General features: G+C 51.4%; 4 protein-coding genes across 4 annotated transcripts; 3 read left to right on the forward strand and 1 right to left on the reverse strand.

Moving 5' to 3' along the window:
- Positions 1-7,885: 7,885 nt before the first annotated feature.
- On the forward strand, positions 7,886-8,296 carry LOC147663966 (histone H3). Its single transcript, XM_086950114.1, has one exon. The coding sequence runs from the start codon at positions 7,886-7,888 to the stop codon at positions 8,294-8,296; it is 411 nt and encodes a 136-aa protein (XP_086806240.1).
- An 869-nt stretch (positions 8,297-9,165) lies between these two features.
- LOC147663967 (histone H2B 1.2-like) lies at positions 9,166-9,610 on the reverse strand. Its single transcript, XM_086950057.1, has one exon. It carries the CDS (start codon positions 9,597-9,599, stop codon positions 9,219-9,221), a length of 381 nt encoding a protein of 126 aa, XP_086806183.1. The 5' UTR covers positions 9,600-9,610; the 3' UTR covers positions 9,166-9,218.
- Positions 9,611-9,928: 318 nt separating this feature from the next.
- Positions 9,929-10,327, forward strand: LOC147663968 (histone H2A type 2-C-like). The gene has a single exon (XM_086950115.1). It carries the CDS (start codon positions 9,929-9,931, stop codon positions 10,325-10,327), a length of 399 nt encoding a protein of 132 aa, XP_086806241.1.
- Positions 10,328-11,571: 1,244 nt separating this feature from the next.
- On the forward strand, positions 11,572-11,959 carry LOC147663969 (histone H4). Its single transcript, XM_086950034.1, has one exon. It carries the CDS (start codon positions 11,610-11,612, stop codon positions 11,919-11,921), a length of 312 nt encoding a protein of 103 aa, XP_086806160.1. The 5' UTR covers positions 11,572-11,609; the 3' UTR covers positions 11,922-11,959.
- The last annotated feature ends 10,478 nt before the right edge of the window (positions 11,960-22,437 follow it).

The following is a 22,437-nucleotide window of genomic DNA, read 5'->3' on the forward strand; positions in this document are numbered from 1 at the left end:
ACTTTCAAAGGGTATGAAGTTGTACCTTCTACCCAGGGTTATGGAGCTCCGCGCAGGGTAAGATTTCAGGTATCACCCCTGCCTGGATGTGTGAATAACCAACACATCTCAGACACCACAGAGTGTATTTAACCCCTTTACAGTTACAGGGAAAGGTCTGCAAGGCCTTGGGCCTACCTCTAGTCTCCAGGCAGCAGTTTTAGTGAATCTTGCGACATTTGGAGGTGTTAAGCTTCAAGGGGAAGAAGTTGTACCTTCTACCCAGGGTTGTGGAGCTCCGCGCAGGGTAAGATTCCAGATTACACCCCTAGCTGGAGGTTTGAAAACAAAGCACTTCATATACTCAACAAAGTGTATTTAACTCCTCTGCAGTTCCAGGAAAAGGCCTGCAAGGCCTTGGGCCTACTTACAGCATCCAGGCACCAGTTTTACTGAAACTTGGGACATTTGGAGGTGTTAAGCTTCAAGGGGATTAAGTTGTTCTTCTACCCAGAGTTATGGAGCTCCGCGCCGGGTAAGATTCCAGATTTCCCCCCTACTGCACGTTTGAAAAGAAAGCACTTTACATACTCAGCACAGTGTATTTTTCTCTTTTGCGGTTCCAGGAAAAGGCCTGCAAGGCCTTGGGCCTACTTCCAGCATCCAGGCACCAGTTTTGATGAATCTTGTGACATTTGGAGGTGTTAAGCATCAAGGGGATGAAGTTGTACCTTCTACCCAGGGTTATGGAGCTCGGCGCAGGGTAAGATTTCAGATGTCACCCCTAGCTGGATGTGTGAATAACCAACACATTACAGACACCACAAAGTGTATTTAACCCCTTTACAGTTACAGGGAAAGGTCTGCAAGGCCTTGGGCCTACCCCCAGCCTCCAGGCAGCAGTTTTAATGAATCTTGTGACATTTGGAGGTGTTAAGCTTCAAGGGGATGAAGTTGTACCTTCTACCCAGGGTTATGGAGCTCCGCGCAGGGTAAGATTCCAGATTTCACCCCTAGCTGCACGTTTGAAAAGAAAGCACTTTACATACTCAGCAAAGTGTATTTAACTCATTTAGAGTAACAGGAAAAGGCCTGCAAGGCCTTGGGCCTACTTCCAGCATCCAGGCACCAGTTGTACTGATACTTGTGACATTTGGAGGTGTTAACTTTCAAAGGGTATGACGTTGTACCTTCTACCCAGGGTTATGGAGCTCCGCGCAGGGTAAGATTTTAGGTATCACCCCTGCCTGGATGTGTGAATAACCAACACATCTCAGACAACACAAAGTTTATTTAACCCCTTTACAGTTAGAGGGAAAGGTCTGCAAGGCCTTGGGCCTACCTCAAGCCTCCTGGCAGCAGTTTTAATGAATCTTGTGACATTTGGAGGTGTTAAGCTTCAAGGGGATGAAGTTGTACCTTCTACCCAGAGTTATGGAGCTCCGCACCGGGTAAGATTCCAGATTTTACCCTTAGCTGCACGTTTGAAAATAAAGCACTTTACATACTCAGCACAGTGTATTTATCTCCTTTGCAGGTCCAGGAAAAGGCCTGCAAGGCCTTGGGCCTACTTCCAGCATCCAGGCACCAGTTTTGATGAATCTTGTGACATTTGGAGGTGTTAAGCTTCAAGGGGATGAAGTTGTCCCTTCTACCCAGGGTTATGGAGCTCCGCGCAGGGTAAGATTTCAGATGTCACCCCTAGCTGGATGTGTGAATAACCAACACATTACAGACACCTCAAAGTGTATTTAACCCCTTTACAGTTACAGGGAAAGGTCTGCAAGGCCTTGGGCCTACCTCCAGCCTCCAGGCAGCAGTTTTAATGAATCTTGTGACATTTGGAGGTGTTAAGCTTCAAGGGGATGAAGTTGTACCTTCTACCCAGGGTTGTGGAGCTCCGCGCAGGGTAAGATTCCAGATTACACCCCTAGCTGGAGGTTTGAAAACAAAGCACTTCATATACTCAGCAAAGTGTATTTAACTCCTCTGCAGTTCCTGGAAAAGGCCTGCAAGGCCTTGGGCCTACTTACAGCATCCAGGCACCAGTTTTACTGATACTTGTGACATTTGGAGGTGTTAACTTTCAAAGGGTATGAAGTTGTACCTTCTACCCAGGGTTATGGAGCTCCGCGCAGGGTAAGATTTCAGGTATCACCCCTGCCTGGATGTGTGAATAACCAACACATCTCAGACACCACAGAGTGTATTTAACCCCTTTACAGTTACAGGGAAAGGTCTGCAAGGCCTTGGGCCTACCTCTAGTCTCCAGGCAGCAGTTTTAGTGAATCTTGCGACATTTGGAGGTGTTAAGGTTCAAGGGGAAGAAGTTGTACCTTCTACCCAGGGTTGTGGAGCTCCGCGCAGGGTAAGATTCCAGATTACACCCCTAGCTGGAGGTTTGAAAACAAAGCACTTCATATACTCAACAAAGTGTATTTAACTCCTCTGCAGTTCCAGGAAAAGGCCTGCAAGGCCTTGGGCCTACTTACAGCATCCAGGCACCAGTTTTACTGAAACTTGGGACATTTGGAGGTGTTAAGCTTCAAGGGGATGAAGTTGTACCTTCTACCCAGGGTTATGGAGCTCCGCGCAGATTAAGATTCCATATTACACCCCTAGCTGAAGGTTTGAAAACAAAGCACTTCATATACTCAGCAAAGTGTATTTAACTACTTTGCAGTTACAGGAAAAGTCCTGCAAGGCATTGGGACTACTTACAGCATCCAGGCACCAATTGTACTGATACCTGTGACATTTAGTGGTGTTAAGCTTCAAGGGGAAGTAGTCACACCTTCTACCCAGGGTTAAGGAGCTCAGCGCAGGGTAAGATTTCAGGTTATTCCTCTTGCTGGAGCTGATAAAGCACAACACTTCACATGCTCAATAAAGTGTACTTCACTCCTTTACAGTATCAAAACATGGCCTTTTGCCTGTTTCCAGCCTCCAGGCACCTGTGTTTTTAAAACTTGTGACATTTGGAGGTGTTCAGCTTCAAGGGGATGTAGTCGCACCTTCTACCCAGTGTAATGGAGCTCCGCGCAGGGTAAGATTTCAGGTTTCACCCCAGGCTGGAGGTGTGAAAATAGAACACTTACCATACACACCAAAGTGCATTTAACTCCTTTACAGTGTCGGAGCTAGGCCTGCAAGGCCCTGGGTGTGTTTCCAGCCTTCTGGCACCAGTTTTACCGATACCTAAGTCATTTGGGGTTGTTAGGCTACAAGGGTATGAAGTCACACTGTCTACCCAGGGTCATGGAGCTCAGCGCAGGGTAAGATTTCAGGTTTCACCCCTGCTGGAGGTGTTAAAGCAAAACACTTCACATGCCCAATACAGTGTATTTCACTCCTTCACAGTATCAGGAAAGGCCTGCAAGGCCTTGGGCCTACTTCCAGCCTCCAGGCATCAGTTGTACTGATAGTTGTGACATTTGTAGGTGTTCAACTTCAAGGGGATGAAGACGCACCTTCTACCCAGGGTTATGGAGCTCAGCGCAGGGTAAGATTACAGATTTCACCCCTAGCTGCACGTTTGAAACGAAAGCACTTTACATACTCAGCAAAGTGTATTTAACTCCTTTGCAGTAACAGGAAAAGGCCTGCAAGGCCTTGGGCCTACTTCCAGCCTTCAGGCACCAATTTTACTGATATCTGTGACATTTGGTGGTGTTAAGCTTCAAGGGGAGTAAGTCACACCTTCTACCCAGGGTTAAGGAGCTCCGCGCAGGGTAAGATTTCTGGTTATTCCCCTGGCTAGAGGTGTGAAAAGAAAACCCTTCACATGGTCAATAAAGTGAAGTGCACCCCTTTACAGTATCAGGACAAGGCCTGCAAGGCCTTGTGCTTGTTTCCTGGCTCCGGGCACCAGTTTTACTGATGCTTGTGACATATGCAGGTTTTCAACTTCAAGGGGATGAACTGGCACCTACTACCCAGGGATATGGAGCTCAGCGCAGGGTAAGATTTCAGGTTTCACCCCTGGCTGGAGGTGTGAAAACAAAACACTTCACATGCCCAATGAAGTGTATTTCACCCCTTTGCATTATCAGGAAAGGCATGCAATGCCTTTGGCCTATTTCTAACCTCCAGGCACCATTTTTTGTGACACATGTAACATTTGGAGATGTTAATCTTCAAAGGGATACAGTTGCTCCTTCTACCCAGGGCTATGGAACTACGCGCAGGGGGAGATTGCAGGTTTTCCCCTTGGATGCAGGCGGAGAGGTAAAACGCTTCCCTCAAATCCAAGGGGAAAGGCTGCAATCTTACCCTATGCCGAGCTCCGTAGTTCTGGGTAGAAGGAGTGCCATTGTCCCCTTGCAGCTGAGCACATCATAATTTCACAATTATCACTAAAACGTGTGTTTGGTGAATAGAAATGTGCCCATGTCTCTGCAGGCCAAGGCATGATATTTCAAATGGGTGCATGTACCTTTTAGGCTAGGTGAAGTGTTTTCATTTCTTCACCTCCACCCGTGAGGGAAATGTTGAATCTTGCCCTGCGTGGAGCTCCAAATCCCTGGGTAGAAGGAGTGACTTAGTGCCCTTGAATCGGAAAACCCCATAATGTCACAAATATCACTAAAGCAGGTCCCTGGAGGCTAGAAATGCCCCAGTGCCCTGAAGGCTCTATTCTGATATGGTGACTGTTTTTTTGTGCAGTTTTGGTCCATGTGAAGTATTTTATTCTTACACCTCCATCCCAGGGAAAGGCGTGAAATCTTTCCCTGTGCGGAGCTCCATATCTCGGGGTAGAAGGACTGACTTTGTCCCCTTGATTCTGGAAACCTCATTGTGTCAGATATATTACTAGAACAGGTTCCTGGAAGCTAGGAATGGGCCTGGGTACCTGAAGGGTAAGATCTGAAACTGTGAATGGTGTTCATGTACGTTTTGGACTATGTGAAGTGTTTTCTTTGTGTTTCCTTCTACCTACATATAAGGCGAAACCCTGTAATTAGACCTCAATCAGGCTGCCATGCGCAGAATCTGATTTGTGGGCACAGGTCGCACTCTTGACATCCCATTTGATTCAGGAGTGGTCCCCACCCCAGCCATCGAGCTCAATACAACAGTGATAGTCAAAGGCCTCACTCTGTAGTGTGGGATGTATGTTGTAACAATCAGATTGCGGTACATTACATTGCTGTTTTAGGGGCTTTCCACGACTTGCGCGGGAGGGCGCTCTACACTCAGGAATAGTATGATTTACTATTCCAACTCCAGCCTAAGTAAGGTAGGGAAGGTGTTGGAATTGCAAATCGCACTATTCCTTAGTCTAGTGCGCCCTCCCGTGCAAGTCGTGGAGAAGACTTGCGTTGTAAATGCAGCGATCGAAATGTACAGCGGTGTTTTGACCGCGTTGTTATGGTCGGGTCCCGTCCAAAGATGTCACCTGAGATGTAAACCTAACTCCAGCTGTGAAAATCAGCTCAGCAGAGGGCCTCCGTGCAGGTACTGGGGTCACCGTTTCAGGTGCATTCACACCCTCTGCTCTCACTCTGGGTGCCATTAAGCATGTAGGTCTGACTCGGCCGCCTGCCTCTATGGTGTCACTGTGTGTTTATTATGTTTACTGTGCCCCCGTCTCGTCCAGCTCGGTGCTTGGCAGTGAATGCCCTCGGCCTGCATGTGAAGCTACCAGCGCGCAGCCGCCTTGTGATGCCCGTGAGTCTTGATGCCGGACCGTGCCCCGCTGCTTGTGAAAGTCCCCCCGGCTGCCCCGGAGCCTTGGGTGCCACAGCCGAGGGTGCAGGCGCGCGGCGAGGGCCCCCCTGGCCCCCGGGGGGCCGGGTCTCTCTGGCGTTGTCTCCGCTCCCCGCGCTCGGCCGGCGGAGCCCTGTGTTACTTCGGCCCGGTGCAGGAGGCGCTCCCCGCGGCCCCCGGAGCCCCATGGTGACTCCACTTGGCCCGCTCCCTGCAGGAGGCCCCTCCCGCCCGCGGGCCGCCGCTCCCGGCCTCAGAGCGCGAGGGTGGACCGGGGAAAAGGGTCCCGGAGCCCGGGATTCCGGTCACGGAGGCGTCAGCCACCGGGGGAGGGCAGAGATTCACGGCGGATTGCAAGCCTCTGTGGACGGGGTCGGCTGAAACGGGGGCGGGCACGGGAAGGGGCTGAAGCTGGGCTTCTTTTCATGTGTGCACGGGAGCGTGTGTTTAACGGATTGTGGTTTAAAACTTTGAAACTCCGATGGTAGGAAACACAAATGTCAGCTCGGAGCAGAGAGCCGAGTGCGCCTCGCACAGCCCTCTCTCCTCGGGACCAATCAGGGGCTGGCTCCTCCCTATATATGCACGGGGCTCGGGCCGAGGTACATTTCCGTTCTGTGACAGCGTCAGCGTCGAGACTTGCATAGCAATGGCAGAAACCGCTCCAGCCGCCGCGGCTCCTCCCGCTGAGGTCGCCCCCAAGAAGAAGCAGAAGAAAGCAGCGGGGGCCTCCAAGGCCAAGAAGCCTTCCGGTCCCAGCGTGTCCGATCTCATCCTGAAGTGCGTGACCGCCTCGGCCGAGAGGAAGGGAGTCTCCCTGGTGGCCCTGAAGAAGGCGCTGACCGCCGCCGGCTACGATGCGGACAAGAACAAGAGCCGCGTCAAGGTCTCCCTCAAGAGCCTGGTCAGCAAAGGCGCCCTAGCTCAGCTGAAGGGCACCGGGGCCTCCGGATCCTTCAAGGTGAATAAGAAGCAGCTGGAAGGTAAGAAGGCGGCCAAGAAGTCAGCCTCCAAGACCAAGAAGCCAGCCGCCAAGAAAGCAGCCCCTGCCGCCAAGAAGCCCAAAAAGGCTCCCGCGGGGGTCAAGAAGAGCCCGAAGAAGGTCAAGAAGCCAGCAGCAGCCAAGAGCCCCAAGAAGCCCAAGGCTGCCCCCGCCAAGAAGGCTGCCAAGAGCCCAGCGAAAGCCAAGGCGGCGAAGCCCAAAGTAGCCAAGAAAAGCCCTGCCAAGGTAGTCAAACCCAAGGCAGCCAAGCCCAAAGCAGCGAAGCCCAAAAAGGCAGCGCCCAAGAAGAAGTAAGGGCTTGCACCGAGACACTGCAAACACAACGGCTCTTTTAAGGGCCACCACCCTGTCTAGAAGAGAGCGTGTTCATCCCCACCTTTGCACCCACCCAATGCCCCACTTCTCAAAAATAAACCGCACAATGCATCCATTGGGCACCTTTCCACGCGCGAGTGCCGCGTGTGATCTTGGCCATATAAACGGCTCTTTCGGGGCTGCGTGGATTGAAATCGGTATAACATAGACAATAAGGGGGTCTGGGAGTTATAAGACCTCCGTTTATAATGCATGTGCAATAACGTGTGTGTCTCGGTGCTTTCACTGTACCCGGGCAGACTCGATGTAGTGTCTGCATAAAGCAGAGGATTGTGCTCTTTCAATCGAGCAGCAGGTAACGGGGGAGTGTTCCAGGGTGAGCAGGGGCGGGTAAGAAGGGGGTCTGGGAGTCATAAGACCGGGGTTTATTATAAACGTGTGTGTGTGTGTGTGTTGGTGCTTTCACTGTACCCGGGCAGACTCGAGCGCAGGTAACGGGGGAGTGTTCCAGGGTGATAAGGCCAGTGTGCTTATGACATCTCGGGCTCCTCTCCCGGGGGACCGGGGTCGAGTCGTCGGCGTGACTAGTAGTGGATGGACGGACACGGAGACAAAGGCTGGCCGAGGCGCGGGCTCCGGCTCCGGCTCCAACTCACGTCATTCAACCGGAGGCTTCTCTTTTATCCACAGCTCATTGGACAGCTAGGCTGCAGCCTCCCGTTCAGTAACCAATCGTTGTACACCGCGGGCTATTTTCGAACGTAGGGCGGTCTCTTCAGCCAACCAGAGCAGCCCTCCGTCTGTGAGGGCATAAATAGAGCTCTTTCCCCGGTAGACGCCATTCTTCCTCGCTCGTCGCTGAGAGAGACCGCTCCCGCCATGGCCCGCACCAAGCAGACAGCCCGCAAGTCCACCGGCGGCAAAGCGCCCCGCAAGCAGCTGGCCACCAAGGCAGCTCGCAAGAGCGCGCCTGCCACCGGGGGAGTCAAGAAGCCTCACCGCTACCGGCCCGGCACCGTGGCTCTCCGCGAGATCCGCCGCTACCAGAAGTCCACCGAGCTCCTCATCCGCAAGCTGCCCTTCCAGCGCTTGGTGAGGGAGATCGCCCAGGACTTCAAGACCGATCTGCGCTTCCAGAGCTCCGCCGTCATGGCCCTGCAGGAGGCAAGCGAGGCCTACCTGGTCGGGCTCTTCGAGGACACCAACCTGTGCGCCATCCACGCCAAGAGGGTGACCATCATGCCCAAGGACATCCAGCTGGCCCGTCGCATCCGAGGCGAGAGAGCCTAAGGAGACAGACCGACCCGAACAACCACCACAACGGCTCTTTTAAGGGCCACCACCCTGTCACCTTTGAGCTTCTCTTATCTGCCATGGCATGGCCTACAGGTTAGGGAGGAGGGGCTGTGAATACCACGAGCACCGGGCAACTTATACCGCTTCTGGGGAAACCAGAGCACTCGGTGTCCACAGTGCACAAACACCTCTTCCACGTGCCCTTCATTTGAAGCGTTGTTTGGGTAGAGGGTTGTGGTAGGGATCCGCGGGTCACAAGCCACCGCTTTTGGGCATCTGTGCTCCCGGTACATCGGGTTCTGAGAGTACCACGAGTACTGGGCAACTTATACAGGCTCTGGGGGTGACCAGAGCCTTCCGTCTTCACAGTGCACAAACACCTCGTCAATGTGCCCATCATTTAATGGCGGCAGGGATCCGCTGGTCACAAGCCAGCGCTATGAGGCATCTGGGCTCCCGGTACATGGGGTTCATGTGTCTGATTTCGGTAGCGTTTGCCCCGGGGCGTATTGTAGCCGTTCCCCTGGGTCTGGAAATACAAACACAACGCTAATTAAACCGGCACACATTAAAGCTGCTCGCCCATAACATGGAAAGCAAATTGCCCGGGAGTAGCTGTGTGAATTGCCAGCAGGTTTATATAACGTCATCGTTACATTACAGTGCATAGGTGGCACTTGGTCCCAGGGAGGGCTCATTCATATAGACATGTTTATTGAAAGAGGCAAAACGGGCTGCCTGCTCCATCGTCCCTCGGTGTGCAGCAAACCCCGGGAGAGCGGCGCTATCTGCGCTCAACATTACCCTTATAAAAACACATATTCTTCTGTCATACTAGGGTTACATTAGCTCTTAGGGGAGGAAGTGGTTGGCCCTTAAAAGAGCCGTTGTGTTCGTTGGGGTGCGCCTGGAAGCCTTACTTGGCGCTGGTGTACTTGGTGACGGCCTTGGTGCCCTCCGACACGGCGTGCTTGGCCAGCTCTCCGGGCAGCAGAAGGCGGACTGCGGTCTGGATCTCCCGTGAGGTGATGGTGCGCCGCGAGTTGTAGAGAGCCAGTTTGGAAGACTCTGCAGCGATGCGCTCAAAGATGTCGTTCACGAAGGAGTTCATGATGCCCATGGCCTTGGAAGAGATGCCGGTGTCCGGGTGCACCTGCTTCATCACTTTGTAAATGTAGATGGCATAGCTTTCCTTCCTGCTCCTCTTGCGCTTCTTCCCGTCCTTCTTGGGCGGCTTGGAGAGCGCTTTCTTGGAGCCCTTCTTGGGAGCCGGCGCGGACTTGGCTGGTTCAGGCATGGTCGAGGATCTTTCACCGCGTGCTGTGGAGCCGAGAGAAATCATGTTTGGGCGGCCCCACTTGTATTTATAGCCAGGGCGTGCAAAGCAGCTTCTTCCCGGCTCTCCCTTCTCATTGGCAGGTATAGGCCGGGCCCCCACTTCCTATTGTAATGCGGTTCTGGGACACTGATTGGCTAAACCATAGCACGCCTTCCTCCAATGAGAAGTACTATCAACGACTAGCTGTCAACCAATCAGACGCACCCGAAGTCTTTATATTACCGAGTCCAGCAAAAAGAGCAGTATCATTCTCGCTGTTGTGTGACTGAGACTGTACATCGATCGCCATGTCTGGACGCGGAAAGCAGGGAGGAAAGGCCCGCGCCAAGGCCAAGACACGCTCTTCCAGAGCCGGGCTCCAGTTCCCCGTGGGCCGTGTGCACAGACTGCTCCGTAAGGGAAGCTACGCCGAGAGGGTGGGCGCCGGTGCCCCCGTCTATCTGGCTGCAGTGCTGGAGTACCTGACCGCCGAGATCCTGGAGCTGGCTGGCAACGCCGCCCGGGACAACAAGAAGACCCGCATCATCCCCAGACACCTCCAGCTGGCCATCCGCAACGACGAGGAGCTGAACAAGCTGCTGGGCCGAGTCACCATCGCCCAGGGAGGAGTCCTGCCCAACATCCAGGCCGTGCTGCTGCCCAAGAAAACCGAGAGCCACAAGGCACAGGGCAAAGCAAGCAAGTAAAGGCCCGCAGACCCCCGTGGAAATACACCCTAAACACAAAGGCTCTTTTCAGGGCCATCCACAGACTCCATCAAAGAGCGTATCCGTGCCGAGGTGTTACTCTGGCGGCTTCATAGATGCGGCAGCGCCCGCGCCGTCGCTTCATAGGTGGGACACACTCCAAGCCCTCGGCCCTGCATATAAATGTTGCCCCCGTCCCCAAAGCCCAGCTTCGAGTCCGATATCCATAATGTTTTTTCTAATAAAAATCCTATATTTATTTGGCATCTTTTTGGGGCAGACGACACAACCGGGCGCGAGATGGGGACCGTTACGGGATTGCAGGCGGCCAGACACAGCGGGGTGGTGCCGGTGAGGCCTTTAACGTGTGTTGGGCTCCATTAAACATGTCCGAGGCTTCTGTTCATATTGGGAGGGGGCGCCGAAAGAGAGGGTTAGGCGGGCCGCGGTCACAAGTAGGGGCCGGGAAGAGAGGTGCCTTGGGCTCGAGACGTGGACAGTGTTACGGGGTTGCAGGCAGTCACACACAGCGGGGAGGAGCCGGTGTGGGCTCCATTGAAACATGTCCTAAGCATCTGTTCATATTGGGAGGGGCACGGAACGAGAGGGTTAGGCGGGCCGCGGTCACAAGTGGGGGCCGGGAAAAGGGGTGCCTTGGGCGCGAGACTTGGACAGTGTTACGGGGTTGCAGGCGGTGTCACACAGCGGGGTGGTGCCGGTGTAGGGCTCCATTGAAACAAGTCCGAGGCTTCGGTTCATATTGGGAGGGGGCACCGAACGAGAGGGTTAGGCGGGCTGCGGTCACAAGTGGGGGCCGGGAAGGGAGGTGCCTTGGGCGCGAGACGTGGACAGTGTTACGGGGTTGCAGGCGGCCACACACAGCGGGGTGGTGCCGGTGAGGCCGTTAACGTGTGTTGGGCTCCTTTAGAAATGTCCGAGGCTTCTGTTCATATTGGGAGGGGGGCACGGAACGAGAGGGTTAGGCGGGCCGGTCACAAGTGGGGGCCGGGAAGGGAGGCGTGTGCGTGTGTTTGACTGTGGTCTGTGCGCCGGCGGCAGCAGCTGAGCCAACCCATGACAAAGGCGGGCTGGGAGCCCGCTCTTTTTCAAACGGCAACGGCCTCTCCAGCCCCCGCTCCCTGCAGAGGGCGGGCCGGGGCCGGGCTCTCCCGCCTCACAGGGCGGGCGCTTGGACTCCCTCGCAGGTCCGCAGCTCCTCCATATAATCAGCCGGTGCGGGGGCTGGAGCTATCACTTCTGCTCACAGCACCGAGAGGAGAACATGTCTGGACGCGGCAAAGGAGGGAAGGGGCTCGGCAAAGGCGGCGCCAAGAGGCACCGCAAGGTGCTCCGGGACAACATCCAGGGCATCACCAAGCCGGCCATTCGCCGCCTGGCGCGCCGTGGCGGAGTCAAGCGCATCTCCGGCCTCATCTACGAGGAGACCCGCGGAGTGCTGAAGGTTTTCCTGGAGAACGTGATCCGGGACGCCGTCACCTACACCGAGCACGCCAAGAGGAAGACCGTCACCGCCATGGATGTGGTCTATGCCCTGAAGCGCCAGGGCCGCACCCTCTACGGATTCGGCGGTTAAACACTCGACTTGCCCACGGAAAAAAAAGACAAAACAACCCAAAGGCTCTTTTAAGAGCCGACCACCATGTCTTGTGAGAGCTGGGTCTATGAACTATTATTCCCGCAGCGCAGGGCTCCTATCTAGGCCCCCACTCGGTCGGGAGGGGAGGATGGAGGGAACCCGGGGATTTGCTCCGCAGCCACTCTGCTCGGGAAGGCGGGTTCAGCCCGGCCCAGGGTCCGCCACCGTAGAGCCCTAAACTGGTAACCTAAGGCGGGTTCAGGGGACCTACATCATGGAGCCATGGACTGGGGACCTAAGGCGTGTGTAGCCCGCCCCAGGGTCTCTTTATCCTGAGGCCCGAAACTGGGTAGATAAGGCAGGTTTAGCACGGCACAGGGCTCCGCCATCATGGAGCCCTGGACTGGGGACCTAAGGCGTGTTTATCCCTGCCCAGGGGCCCGCCATCATGGAGCCCTGGACTGGGGACCATAAGGCGTGTTTAGCCCGCCCCAGGGTCCCGTTGTCCTTGGCCCCGAAACCGGAGAGATAAGGCGTGCTTAGCCCGGCCCCGGGGACCGCCACCATGGAGCCCTGAACTGGTAACCTAAGGCGGGTTCAGCCCGGTTCAGGGGCCCACCGTCATGGAGCCCTGGACTGGGGACCTAAGGCGTGTGTAGACCGCCCCAGGGTCCCGTTATCCTGGGGCGACGAAACTCGGGAGATAAGGCAGGTTTAGCCCTGCCCAGGGGCCCGCCGTCTTGGAGGCCTGGACTGGGGGACCTATGCCGACTATTAAGCCCCCACGTAGTGGGGGGTTACAGCACCAGAGCGGGAGACAAAGTTGGAGTTAACGCGGCGGTTCCGCCGATCGGCCATCTGGTCGCATGGCTCAGTGGGCCATCTGGTCGCACCGTTGTGCAGTGACCAGATGGCCCAGTGAGCCTGGCGACCAGATGGCCGGGCGGCGGAACGGCCGCGCTAACTCCAACTTTGTCTCCTGCCCAGGCTCTGTAAGCCCCCACTGCGTGGGGGCTTAATGGTCGATGAAGTCGAGTTCCCATGCAGGCCCATAGGAAGAGGCTGTGGCATCCTGATTCTTGCGGCGAACCAGCATGACCGTTTACGGGTCCCTGTGGGTCTTTAAGCACCCGTTTCAGTTTTTTTCTGTGTGGACAGTTTGGTTCAAGGGGACAATGGCACTACTTCTACCCAGGGCTGGGGAGCTCCGATTCGGGTAAAATTTTCGGTTTTCCCCCTTGCTGGAGGTAAGCAAAACAGAAAAAAAAACGATATATACAATTTTTTTTGTTTAATTCATTGTATACTAACTCTTCAGGTTCAAGGGGACAAAGTCACTTTTCCTACCCAGGGCTGGTGAGCTCCGATTCGGGTAACATTTCCGGTTTCCCCCCTTAGCTGGAGGTCGGCCCAAAAAAAAAAAAAAAACCTACAAACACATATTTCTATTGTATTGTATTTTTTTTACTATATATAAACATTTTTTTTTTTTTAACTCTCTAGGTTCAAGGGGACAAAGTCACTGTTTCTACCCGAGGCTATGGAACTCCGATTCGGGTAACATTTCCGGTTTTCCCCCTTAGCTGGAGGTAAGCAAAAAAAAACTATATATACACTTTTTTTTTTAAATTGATTTTATACCAACTCTTTAGGTTCAAGGGGACAAAGTCACTTTTCCTACCCAGGGCTGGTGAGCTCCGATTCGGGTAACATTTCCGGTTTTCCCCCTTAGCTGGAGGTCTGCCAAAAAAAAAATACCTTCATTCAAAAGGTATTTTACATTATCAGATTCTAGCCTTCAGTGTCCCAAGCCCATTTCTAGCCTGCAGGCACAAAGTGGCTATTTCTACACAGGGCTATGGAGCTCCGCGCAGGGTGAGATTCACCCCTGTTACAGTATCAGCACAAGGCTGTGGGCCTGTTTAGTGATAATTGTAACATTTGGTTGAGTTCATCTTCAAAGGGATACAGTTGCTCCTACTAACCTTGGCTATGGAGCTCCGCGCAGGGTAAGATTTCGGGTTATACCCCTGGCTGGAGGTTTGATAAGAAAACACTTTACATGGTCAAAGTGTATTTCACCCCTTTATAGCATCAGGACAAGGCCTTGGGCCTGTCTCCAGCCACCTGTTTTTGTGATGCTTGCCTGCCTAGATGTGTGAAAACCCAACAAATCACATACACAACAGAGTGTATTTAACCCCTGTACAGTTACAGGGAAAGGTCTGCAAGGCCTTGGGCCTACCTCCAGCCTCCCGGCAGCAGTTTTAATGAATCTTGTGACATTAGGAGGTGTTAAGCTTCAAGGGGATGAAGTTGTACCTTCTACCCAGGGTTATGGAGCTCCGCGCAGGGTAAGATTCGAGATTACACCCCTAGCTGGAGGTTTGAAAACAAAGCACTTCATATACTCAACAAAGTGTATTTAACTCCTCTGCAGTTCCAGGAAAAGGCCTGCAAGGCCTTGGGCCTACTTACAGCATCCAGGCACCAGTTTTACTGAATCTTGTGACATTTGGAGGTGTTAAGCTTCAAGGGGATGAAGTTGTACCTTCTACCCAGGGTTATGGAGCTCCGCGCAGGGTAAGATTCGAGATTACACCCCTAGCTGGAGGTTTGAAAACAAAGCACTTCATATACTCAGCAAAGTGTATTTAACTACTTTGCAGTTACAGGAAAAGTCCTGCAAGGCATTGGGACTACTTCCAGCATCCAGGCACCAGTTTTGATGAATCTTGTGACATTTGGAGGTGTTAAGCTTCAAGGGGATGAAGTTGTACCTTCTACCCAGGGTTATGGAGCTCCGCGCAGGGTAAGATTTCAGATGTCACCTCTAGCTGGATGTGTGAATAACCAACACATTACTGACACCACAAAGTGTATTTATCCCCTTTACAGTTACAGGGAAAGGTCTGCAAGGCCTTGGGCTTACCTCTAGCCTCCAGGCAGCAGTTTTAATGAATCTTGTGACATTTGGAGGTGTTAAGCTTCAAGGGGATGAAGTTGTACCTTTTGCCCAGGGTTATGGAGCTCTGCGCAGGGTAAGATTCCAGATTTCACCCATAGCTGGATGTTTGAAAACAAAGCACTTCAAATACTCAGCAAAGTGTATTTAACTACTTTGCAGTTACAGGAAAAGTCCTGCAAGGCCTTGGGCCTACTTCCAGCAACCAGGCACCAGTTTTGATGAATCTTGTGACATTTGGAGGTGTTAAGCTTCAAGGGGATGAAGTTGTCCCTTCTACCCAGGGTTTTGGAGCTCCGCGCAGGGTAAGATTTCAGATGTCACCCCTAGCTGGATGTGTGAATAACCAACACATTACAGACACCACAAAGTGTATTTAACCCCTTTACAGTTACAGGAAAAGTCCTGCAAGGCATTGGGACTACTTCCAGCATCCAGGCTCCAGTTTTGATGGATCTTGTGACATTTGGAGGTGTTAAGCTTCAAGGGGATGAAGTTGTACCTTCTACCCAGGGTTATGGAGCTCCGCGCAGGGTAAGATTCCAGATTACACCCCTAGCTGGAGGTTTGAAAACAAAGCACCTCAAATACTCAGCAAAGTGTATTTAACTACTTTGCAGTTACAGGAAAAGGCCTGCAAGGCCTTGGGCCTACTTCCAGCATCCAGGCACCAGTTTTGATGAATCTTGTGACATTTGGAGGTGATTAGCTTCAAGGGGATGAAGTTGTCCCTTCTACCCAGGGTTATGGAGCTCCGCGCAGGGTAAGATTTCAGATGTCACCCCTAGCTGGATGTGTGAATAACCAACACATTACAGACACCACAGAGTGTATTTAACCCCTTTACAGTTACAGGGAAAGGTCTGCAAGGCCTTGGGCCTACCTCCAGCCTCCAGGCAGCAGTTTTAATGAATCTTGTGACATTTGGAGGAGTTAAGCTTCAAGGGGATAAAGTTGTCCCTTCTACCCAGAGTTATGGAGCTCCGCGCAGGGTAAGATTTCAGATGTCACCCCTAGCTGGATGTGTGAATAACCAACACATTACAGACACCACAAAGTGTATTTAACCCCTGTACAGTTACAGGGAAAGGCCTACAAGGCCTTGGGCCTACATCCAAGCTCCAGGCAGCAGTTTTAATGATTCATGTGACATTTGGAGGTGTTAAGCTTCAAGGGGATGAAGTTGTACCTTCTACCCAGGGTTGTGGAGCTCCGCGCAGGGTAAGATTCCAGATTACACCCCTAGCTGGAGGTTTGAAAACAAAGCACTTCATATACTCAACAAAGTGTATTTAACTCCTCTGCAGTTCCAGGAAAAGGCCTGCAAGGCCTTGGGCCTACTTACAGCATCCAGGCACCAGTTTTACTGAATCTTGTGACATTTGGAGGTGTTAAGCTCCAAGGGGATGAAGTTGTACCTTCTACCCAGGGTTATGGAGCTCAGCGCAGGGTAAGATTCGAGATTACACCCCTAGCTGGAGGTTTGAAAACAAAGCACTTCATATACTCAGCAAAGTGTATTTAACTACTTTGCAGTTACAGGAAAAGTCCTGCAAGGCATTGGGACTACTTCCAGCATCCAGGCACCAGTTTTGATGAATCTTGAGACATTTGGAGGTGTTAAGCTTCAAGGGGATGAAGTTGTACCTTCTACCCAGGGTTGTGGAGCTCCGCGCAGGGTAAGATTCCAGATTACACCCCTAGCTGGAGGTTTGAAAACCAAGCACTTCATATACTCAGCAAAGTGTATTTAACTCATCTGCAGTTCCAGGAAAAGGCCTGCAAGGCCTTGGGCCTACTTACAGCATCCAGGCACCAGTTTTACTGATACTTGTGACATTTGGAGGTGTTAACTTTCAAAGGGTATGAAGTTGTACCTTCTACCCAGGGTTATGGAGCTCCGCGCAGGGTAAGATTTCAGGTATCACCCCTGCCTGGATGTGTGAATAACCAACACATCTCAGACACCACAGAGTGTATTTAACCCCTTTACAGTTACAGGGAAAGGTCTGCAAGGCCTTGGGCCTACCTCTAGTCTCCAGGCAGCAGTTTTAGTGAATCTTGCGACATTTGGAGGTGTTAAGCTTCAAGGGGATGAAGTTGTACCTTCTACCCAGGGTTGTGGAGCTCCGCGCAGGGTAAGATTCCAGATTACACCCCTAGCTGGAGGTTTGAAAACAAAGCACTTCATATACTCAGCAAAGTGTATTTAACTACTTTGCAGTTACAGGAAAAGTCCTGCAAGGCATTGGGACTACTTCCAGCATCCAGGCACCAGTTTTGATGAATCTTGTGACATTTGGAGGTGTTAAGCTTCAAGGGGATGAAGTTGTACCTTCTACCCAGGGTTATGGAGCTCCGCGCAGGGTAAGATTTCAGATGTCACCCCTAGCTGGATGTGTGAATAACCAACACATTACAGACACCACAAAGTGTATTTAACTCCTTTGCAGTTCCAGGAAAAGGCCTGCAAGGCCTTGGGCCCACCTCCAGCATCCAGGCACCAGTTTTACTGATACTTGTGACATTAGGAGGTGTTAACCTTCAAAGGGTATGAAGTTGTACCTTCTACCCAGGGTTATGGAGCTCCGCGCAGGGTAAGATTTCAGATGTCACCCCTAGCTGGAGGTGTTGAAACAAAACACTTAACAAACTCGGCAAAGTGTATTGAACTCCTTTGCAGTCCCAGGAAAAGGCCTGCCAGGCCTTGGGCCTACTTACAGCATCCAGGCACCAGTTTTGATGACTCTTGTGACATTTGGAGGTGTTAAGCTTCAAGGGGATGAAGTTGCCCCTTCTACCCAGGCTTATGGAGCTCCGCGCAGGGTAAGATTTCAGATGTCACCCCTAGCTGGATGTGTGAATAACCAACACATTACAGACACCACAAAGTGTATTTAACCCCTTTACAGTTACAGGGAAAGGTCTGCAAGGCCCTGGGCATACCACCAGCCTCCAGGCAGCAGTTTTAATGAATCTTGTGACATTTGGAGGTGTTAAGCTTCAAGGGGATGAGGTTGTACCTTCTACCCAGGGTTATGGAGCTCCGCGCAGGGTAAGATTCCAGATTTCACCCCTAGCTGGATGTTTGAAAACAAAGCACTTCACATACTCAGCAAAGTGTATTTAACTACTTTGCAGTTACAGGAAAAGGCCTGCAAGGCCTTGGGCCTACTTCCAGCAACCAGGCACCAGTTTTGATGAATCTTGTGACATTTGGAGGAGTTAAGCTTCAAGGGGATAAAGTTGTCCCTTCTACCCAGAGTTATGGAGCTCCGCGCAGGGTAAGATTTCAGATGTCACCCCTAGCTGGATGCGTGAATAACCAACACATTACAGACACCACAAGGTGTATTTAACCCCTGTACAGTTACAGGGAAAGGTCTACAAGGCCTTGGGCCTACCTCCAGCCTCCAGGCAGCAGTTTTAATGAATCTTGTGACATTTGGAGATGTTAAGCTTCAAGGGGATAAAGTTGTACCTTCTACCCAGGGTTATGGAGCTCTGCGCAGGGTAAGATTCCAGATTTCACCCATAGCTGGATGTTTGAAAACAAAGCACTTCACACACTCAGCAAAGTGTATTTAACTACTTTGCAGTTACAGGAAAAGGCCTGCAAGGCCTTGGGCCTACTTCCAGCAACCAGGCACCAGTTTTGATGAATCTTGTGACATTTGGAGGTGTTAAGCTTCAAGGGGATGAAGTTGTCCCTTCTACCCAGGGTTTTGGAGCTCCGCGCAGGGTAAGATTCCAGATTTCACCCCTAGCTGGATGTTTGAAAACAAAGCACTTCACATACTCAGCAAAGTGTATTTAACTACTTTGCAGTTACAGGAAAAGGCCTGCAAGGCCTTGGGCTTACTTCCAGCAACCAGGCACCAGTTTTGATGAATCTTGTGACATTTGGAGGAGTTAAGCTTCAAGGGGATAAAGTTGTCCCTTCTACCCAGAGTTATGGAGCTCCGCGCAGGGTAAGATTTCAGATGTCACCCCTAGCTGGATGCGTGAATAACCAACACATTACAGACACCACAAGGTGTATTTAACCCCTGTACAGTTACAGGGAAAGGTCTACAAGGCCTTGGGCCTACCTCCAGCCTCCAGGCAGCAGTTTTAATGAATCTTGTGACATTTGGAGATGTTAAGCTTCAAGGGGATAAAGTTGTACCTTCTACCCAGGGTTATGGAGCTCTGCGCAGGGTAAGATTCCAGATTTCACCCATAGCTGGATGTTTGAAAACAAAGCACTTCACACACTCAGCAAAGTGTATTTAACTACTTTGCAGTTACAGGAAAAGGCCTGCAAGGCCTTGGGCCTACTTCCAGCAACCAGGCACCAGTTTTGATGAATCTTGTGACATTTGGAGGTGTTAAGCTTCAAGGGGATGAAGTTGTCCCTTCTACCCAGGGTTTTGGAGCTCCGCGCAGGGTAAGATTTCAGATGTCACCCCTAGCTGGATGTGTGAATAACCAACACATTACAGACACCACAAAGTGTATTTAACCCCTTTACAGTTACAGGAAAAGTCCTGCAAGGTATTGGGACTACTTCCAGCATCCAGGCTCCAGTTTTGATGGATCTTGTGACATTTGGAGGTGTTAAGCTTCAAGGGGATGAAGTTGTACCTTCTACCCAGGGTTATGGAGCTCCGCGCAGGGTAAGATTCCAGATTACACCCCTAGCTGGAGGTTTGAAAACAAAGCACCTCAAATACTCAGCAAAGTGTATTTAACTACTTTGCAGTTACAGGAAAAGGCCTGCAAGGCCTTGGGCCTACTTCCAGCATCCAGGCACCAGTTTTGATGAATCTTGTGACATTTGGAGGTGATTAGCTTCAAGGGGATGAAGTTGTCCCTTCTACCCAGGGTTATGGAGCTCCGCGCAGGGTAAGATTTCAGATGTCACCCCTAGCTGGATGTGTGAATAACCAACACATTACAGACACCACAAAGTGTATTTAACTCCTTTGCAGTTCCAGGAAAAGGCCTGCAAGGCCTTGGGCCCACCTCCAGCATCCAGGCACCAGTTTTACTGATACTTGTGACATTTGGAGGTGTTAACCTTCAAAGGGTATGAAGTTGTACCTTCTACCCAGGGTTATGGAGCTCCGCGCAGGGTAAGATTTCAGATGTCACTCCTAGCTGGATGTGTGAATAACCAACACATTACAGACACCACAAAGTGTATTTAACCCCTTTACAGTTACAGGAAAAGTCCTGCAAGGCATTGGGACTACTTCCAGCATCCAGGCACCAGTTTTGATGAATCTTGAGACATTTGGAGGTGTTAAGCTTCAAGGGGATGAAGTTGTACCTTCTACCCAGGGTTGTGGAGCTCCGCGCAGGGTAAGATTCCAGATTACACCCCTAGCTGGAGGTTTGAAAACCAAGCACTTCATATACTCAGCAAAGTGTAATTAACTCATCTGCAGTTCCAGGAAAAGGCCTGCAAGGCCTTGGGCCTACTTACAGCATCCAGGCACCAGTTTTACTGATACTTGTGACATTTGGAGGTGTTAACTTTCAAAGGGTATGAAGTTGTACCTTCTACCCAGGGTTATGGAGCTCCGCGCAGGGTAAGATTTCAGGTATCACCCCTGCCTGGATGTGTGAATAACCAACACATCTCAGACACCACAGAGTGTATTTAACCCCTTTACAGTTACAGGGAAAGGTCTGCAAGGCCTTGGGCCTACCTCTAGTCTCCAGGCAGCAGTTTTAGTGAATCTTGCGACATTTGGAGGTGTTAAGCTTCAAGGGGATGAAGTTGTACCTTCTACCCAGGGTTGTGGAGCTCCGCGCAGGGTAAGATTCCAGATTACACCCCTAGCTGGAGGTTTGAAAACAAAGCACTTCATATACTCAGCAAAGTGTATTTAACTACTTTGCAGTTACAGGAAAAGTCCTGCAAGGCATTGGGACTACTTCCAGCATCCAGGCACCAGTTTTGATGAATCTTGTGACATTTGGAGGTGTTAAGCTTCAAGGGGATGAAGTTGTACCTTCTACCCAGGGTTATGGAGCTCCGCGCAGGGTAAGATTTCAGATGTCACCTCTAGCTGGATGTGTGAATAACCAACACATTACTGACACCACAAAGTGTATTTATCCCCTTTACAGTTACAGGGAAAGGTCTGCAAGGCCTTGGGCTTACCTCTAGCCTCCAGGCAGCAGTTTTAATGAATCTTGTGACATTTGGAGGTGTTAAGCTTCAAGGGGATGAAGTTGTACCTTTTGCCCAGGGTTATGGAGCTCTGCGCAGGGTAAGATTCCAGATTTCACCCATAGCTGGATGTTTGAAAACAAAGCACTTCAAATACTCAGCAAAGTGTATTTAACTACTTTGCAGTTACAGGAAAAGTCCTGCAAGGCCTTGGGCCTACTTCCAGCAACCAGGCACCAGTTTTGATGAATCTTGTGACATTTGGAGGTGTTAAGCTTCAAGGGGATGAAGTTGTACCTTCTACCCAGGGTTATGGAGCTCCGCGCAGGGTAAGATTTCAGATGTCACCCCTAGCTGGATGTGTGAATAACCAACACATTACAGACACCACAAAGTGTATTTAACTCCTTTGCAGTTCCAGGAAAAGGCCTGCAAGGCCTTGGGCCCACCTCCAGCATCCAGGCACCAGTTTTACTGATACTTGTGACATTAGGAGGTGTTAACCTTCAAAGGGTATGAAGTTGTACCTTCTACCCAGGGTTATGGAGCTCCGCGCAGGGTAAGATTTCAGATGTCACCCCTAGCTGGAGGTGTTGAAACAAAACACTTAACAAACTCGGCAAAGTGTATTGAACTCCTTTGCAGTCCCAGGAAAAGGCCTGCCAGGCCTTGGGCCTACTTACAGCATCCAGGCACCAGTTTTGATGAATCTTGTGACATTTGGAGGTGTTAAGCTTCAAGGGGATGAAGTTGTCCCTTCTACCCAGGGTTATGGAGCTCCGCGCAGGGTAAGATTTCAGATGTCACCCCTAGCTGGATGTGTGAATAACCAACACATTACAGACACCACAAAGTGTATTTAACCCCTTTACAGTTACAGGGAAAGGTCTGCAAGGCCCTGGGCATACCTCCAGCCTCCAGGCAGCAGTTTTAATGAATCTTGTGACATTTGGAGGTGTTAAGCTTCAAGGGGATGAGGTTGTACCTTCTACCCAGGGTTATGGAGCTCCGCGCAGGGTAAGATTCCAGATTTCACCCCTAGCTGGATGTTTGAAAACAAAGCACTTCACATACTCAGCAAAGTGTATTTAACTACTTTGCAGTTACAGGAAAAGGCCTGCAAGGCCTTGGGCCTACTTCCAGCAACCAGGCACCAGTTTTGATGAATCTTGTGACATTTGGAGGAGTTAAGCTTCAAGGGGATAAAGTTGTCCCTTCTACCCAGAGTTATGGAGCTCCGCGCAGGGTAAGATTTCAGATGTCACCCCTAGCTGGATGCGTGAATAACCAACACATTACAGACACCACAAGGTGTATTTAACCCCTGTACAGTTACAGGGAAAGGTCTACAAGGCCTTGGGCCTACCTCCAGCCTCCAGGCAGCA

This window comes from Lissotriton vulgaris, unplaced genomic scaffold, assembly GCF_964263255.1.
Source record: "Lissotriton vulgaris unplaced genomic scaffold, aLisVul1.2 SCAFFOLD_728, whole genome shotgun sequence".
In the NCBI taxonomy this organism is placed as follows: Eukaryota; Metazoa; Chordata; class Amphibia; order Caudata; family Salamandridae; genus Lissotriton; species Lissotriton vulgaris.

What these genes read in the sequence shown, in the direction of transcription:
- LOC147663967 (XM_086950057.1), bottom strand. Translation starts at nt 9,599, where the DNA reads ATGCCTGAACCAGCCAAGTCCGCGCCGGCTCCCAAGAAGGGCTCCAAG.
- LOC147663969 (XM_086950034.1), top strand. Translation starts at nt 11,610, where the DNA reads ATGTCTGGACGCGGCAAAGGAGGGAAGGGGCTCGGCAAAGGCGGCGCC.
- LOC147663968 (XM_086950115.1), top strand. Translation starts at nt 9,929, where the DNA reads ATGTCTGGACGCGGAAAGCAGGGAGGAAAGGCCCGCGCCAAGGCCAAG.
- LOC147663966 (XM_086950114.1), top strand. Translation starts at nt 7,886, where the DNA reads ATGGCCCGCACCAAGCAGACAGCCCGCAAGTCCACCGGCGGCAAAGCG.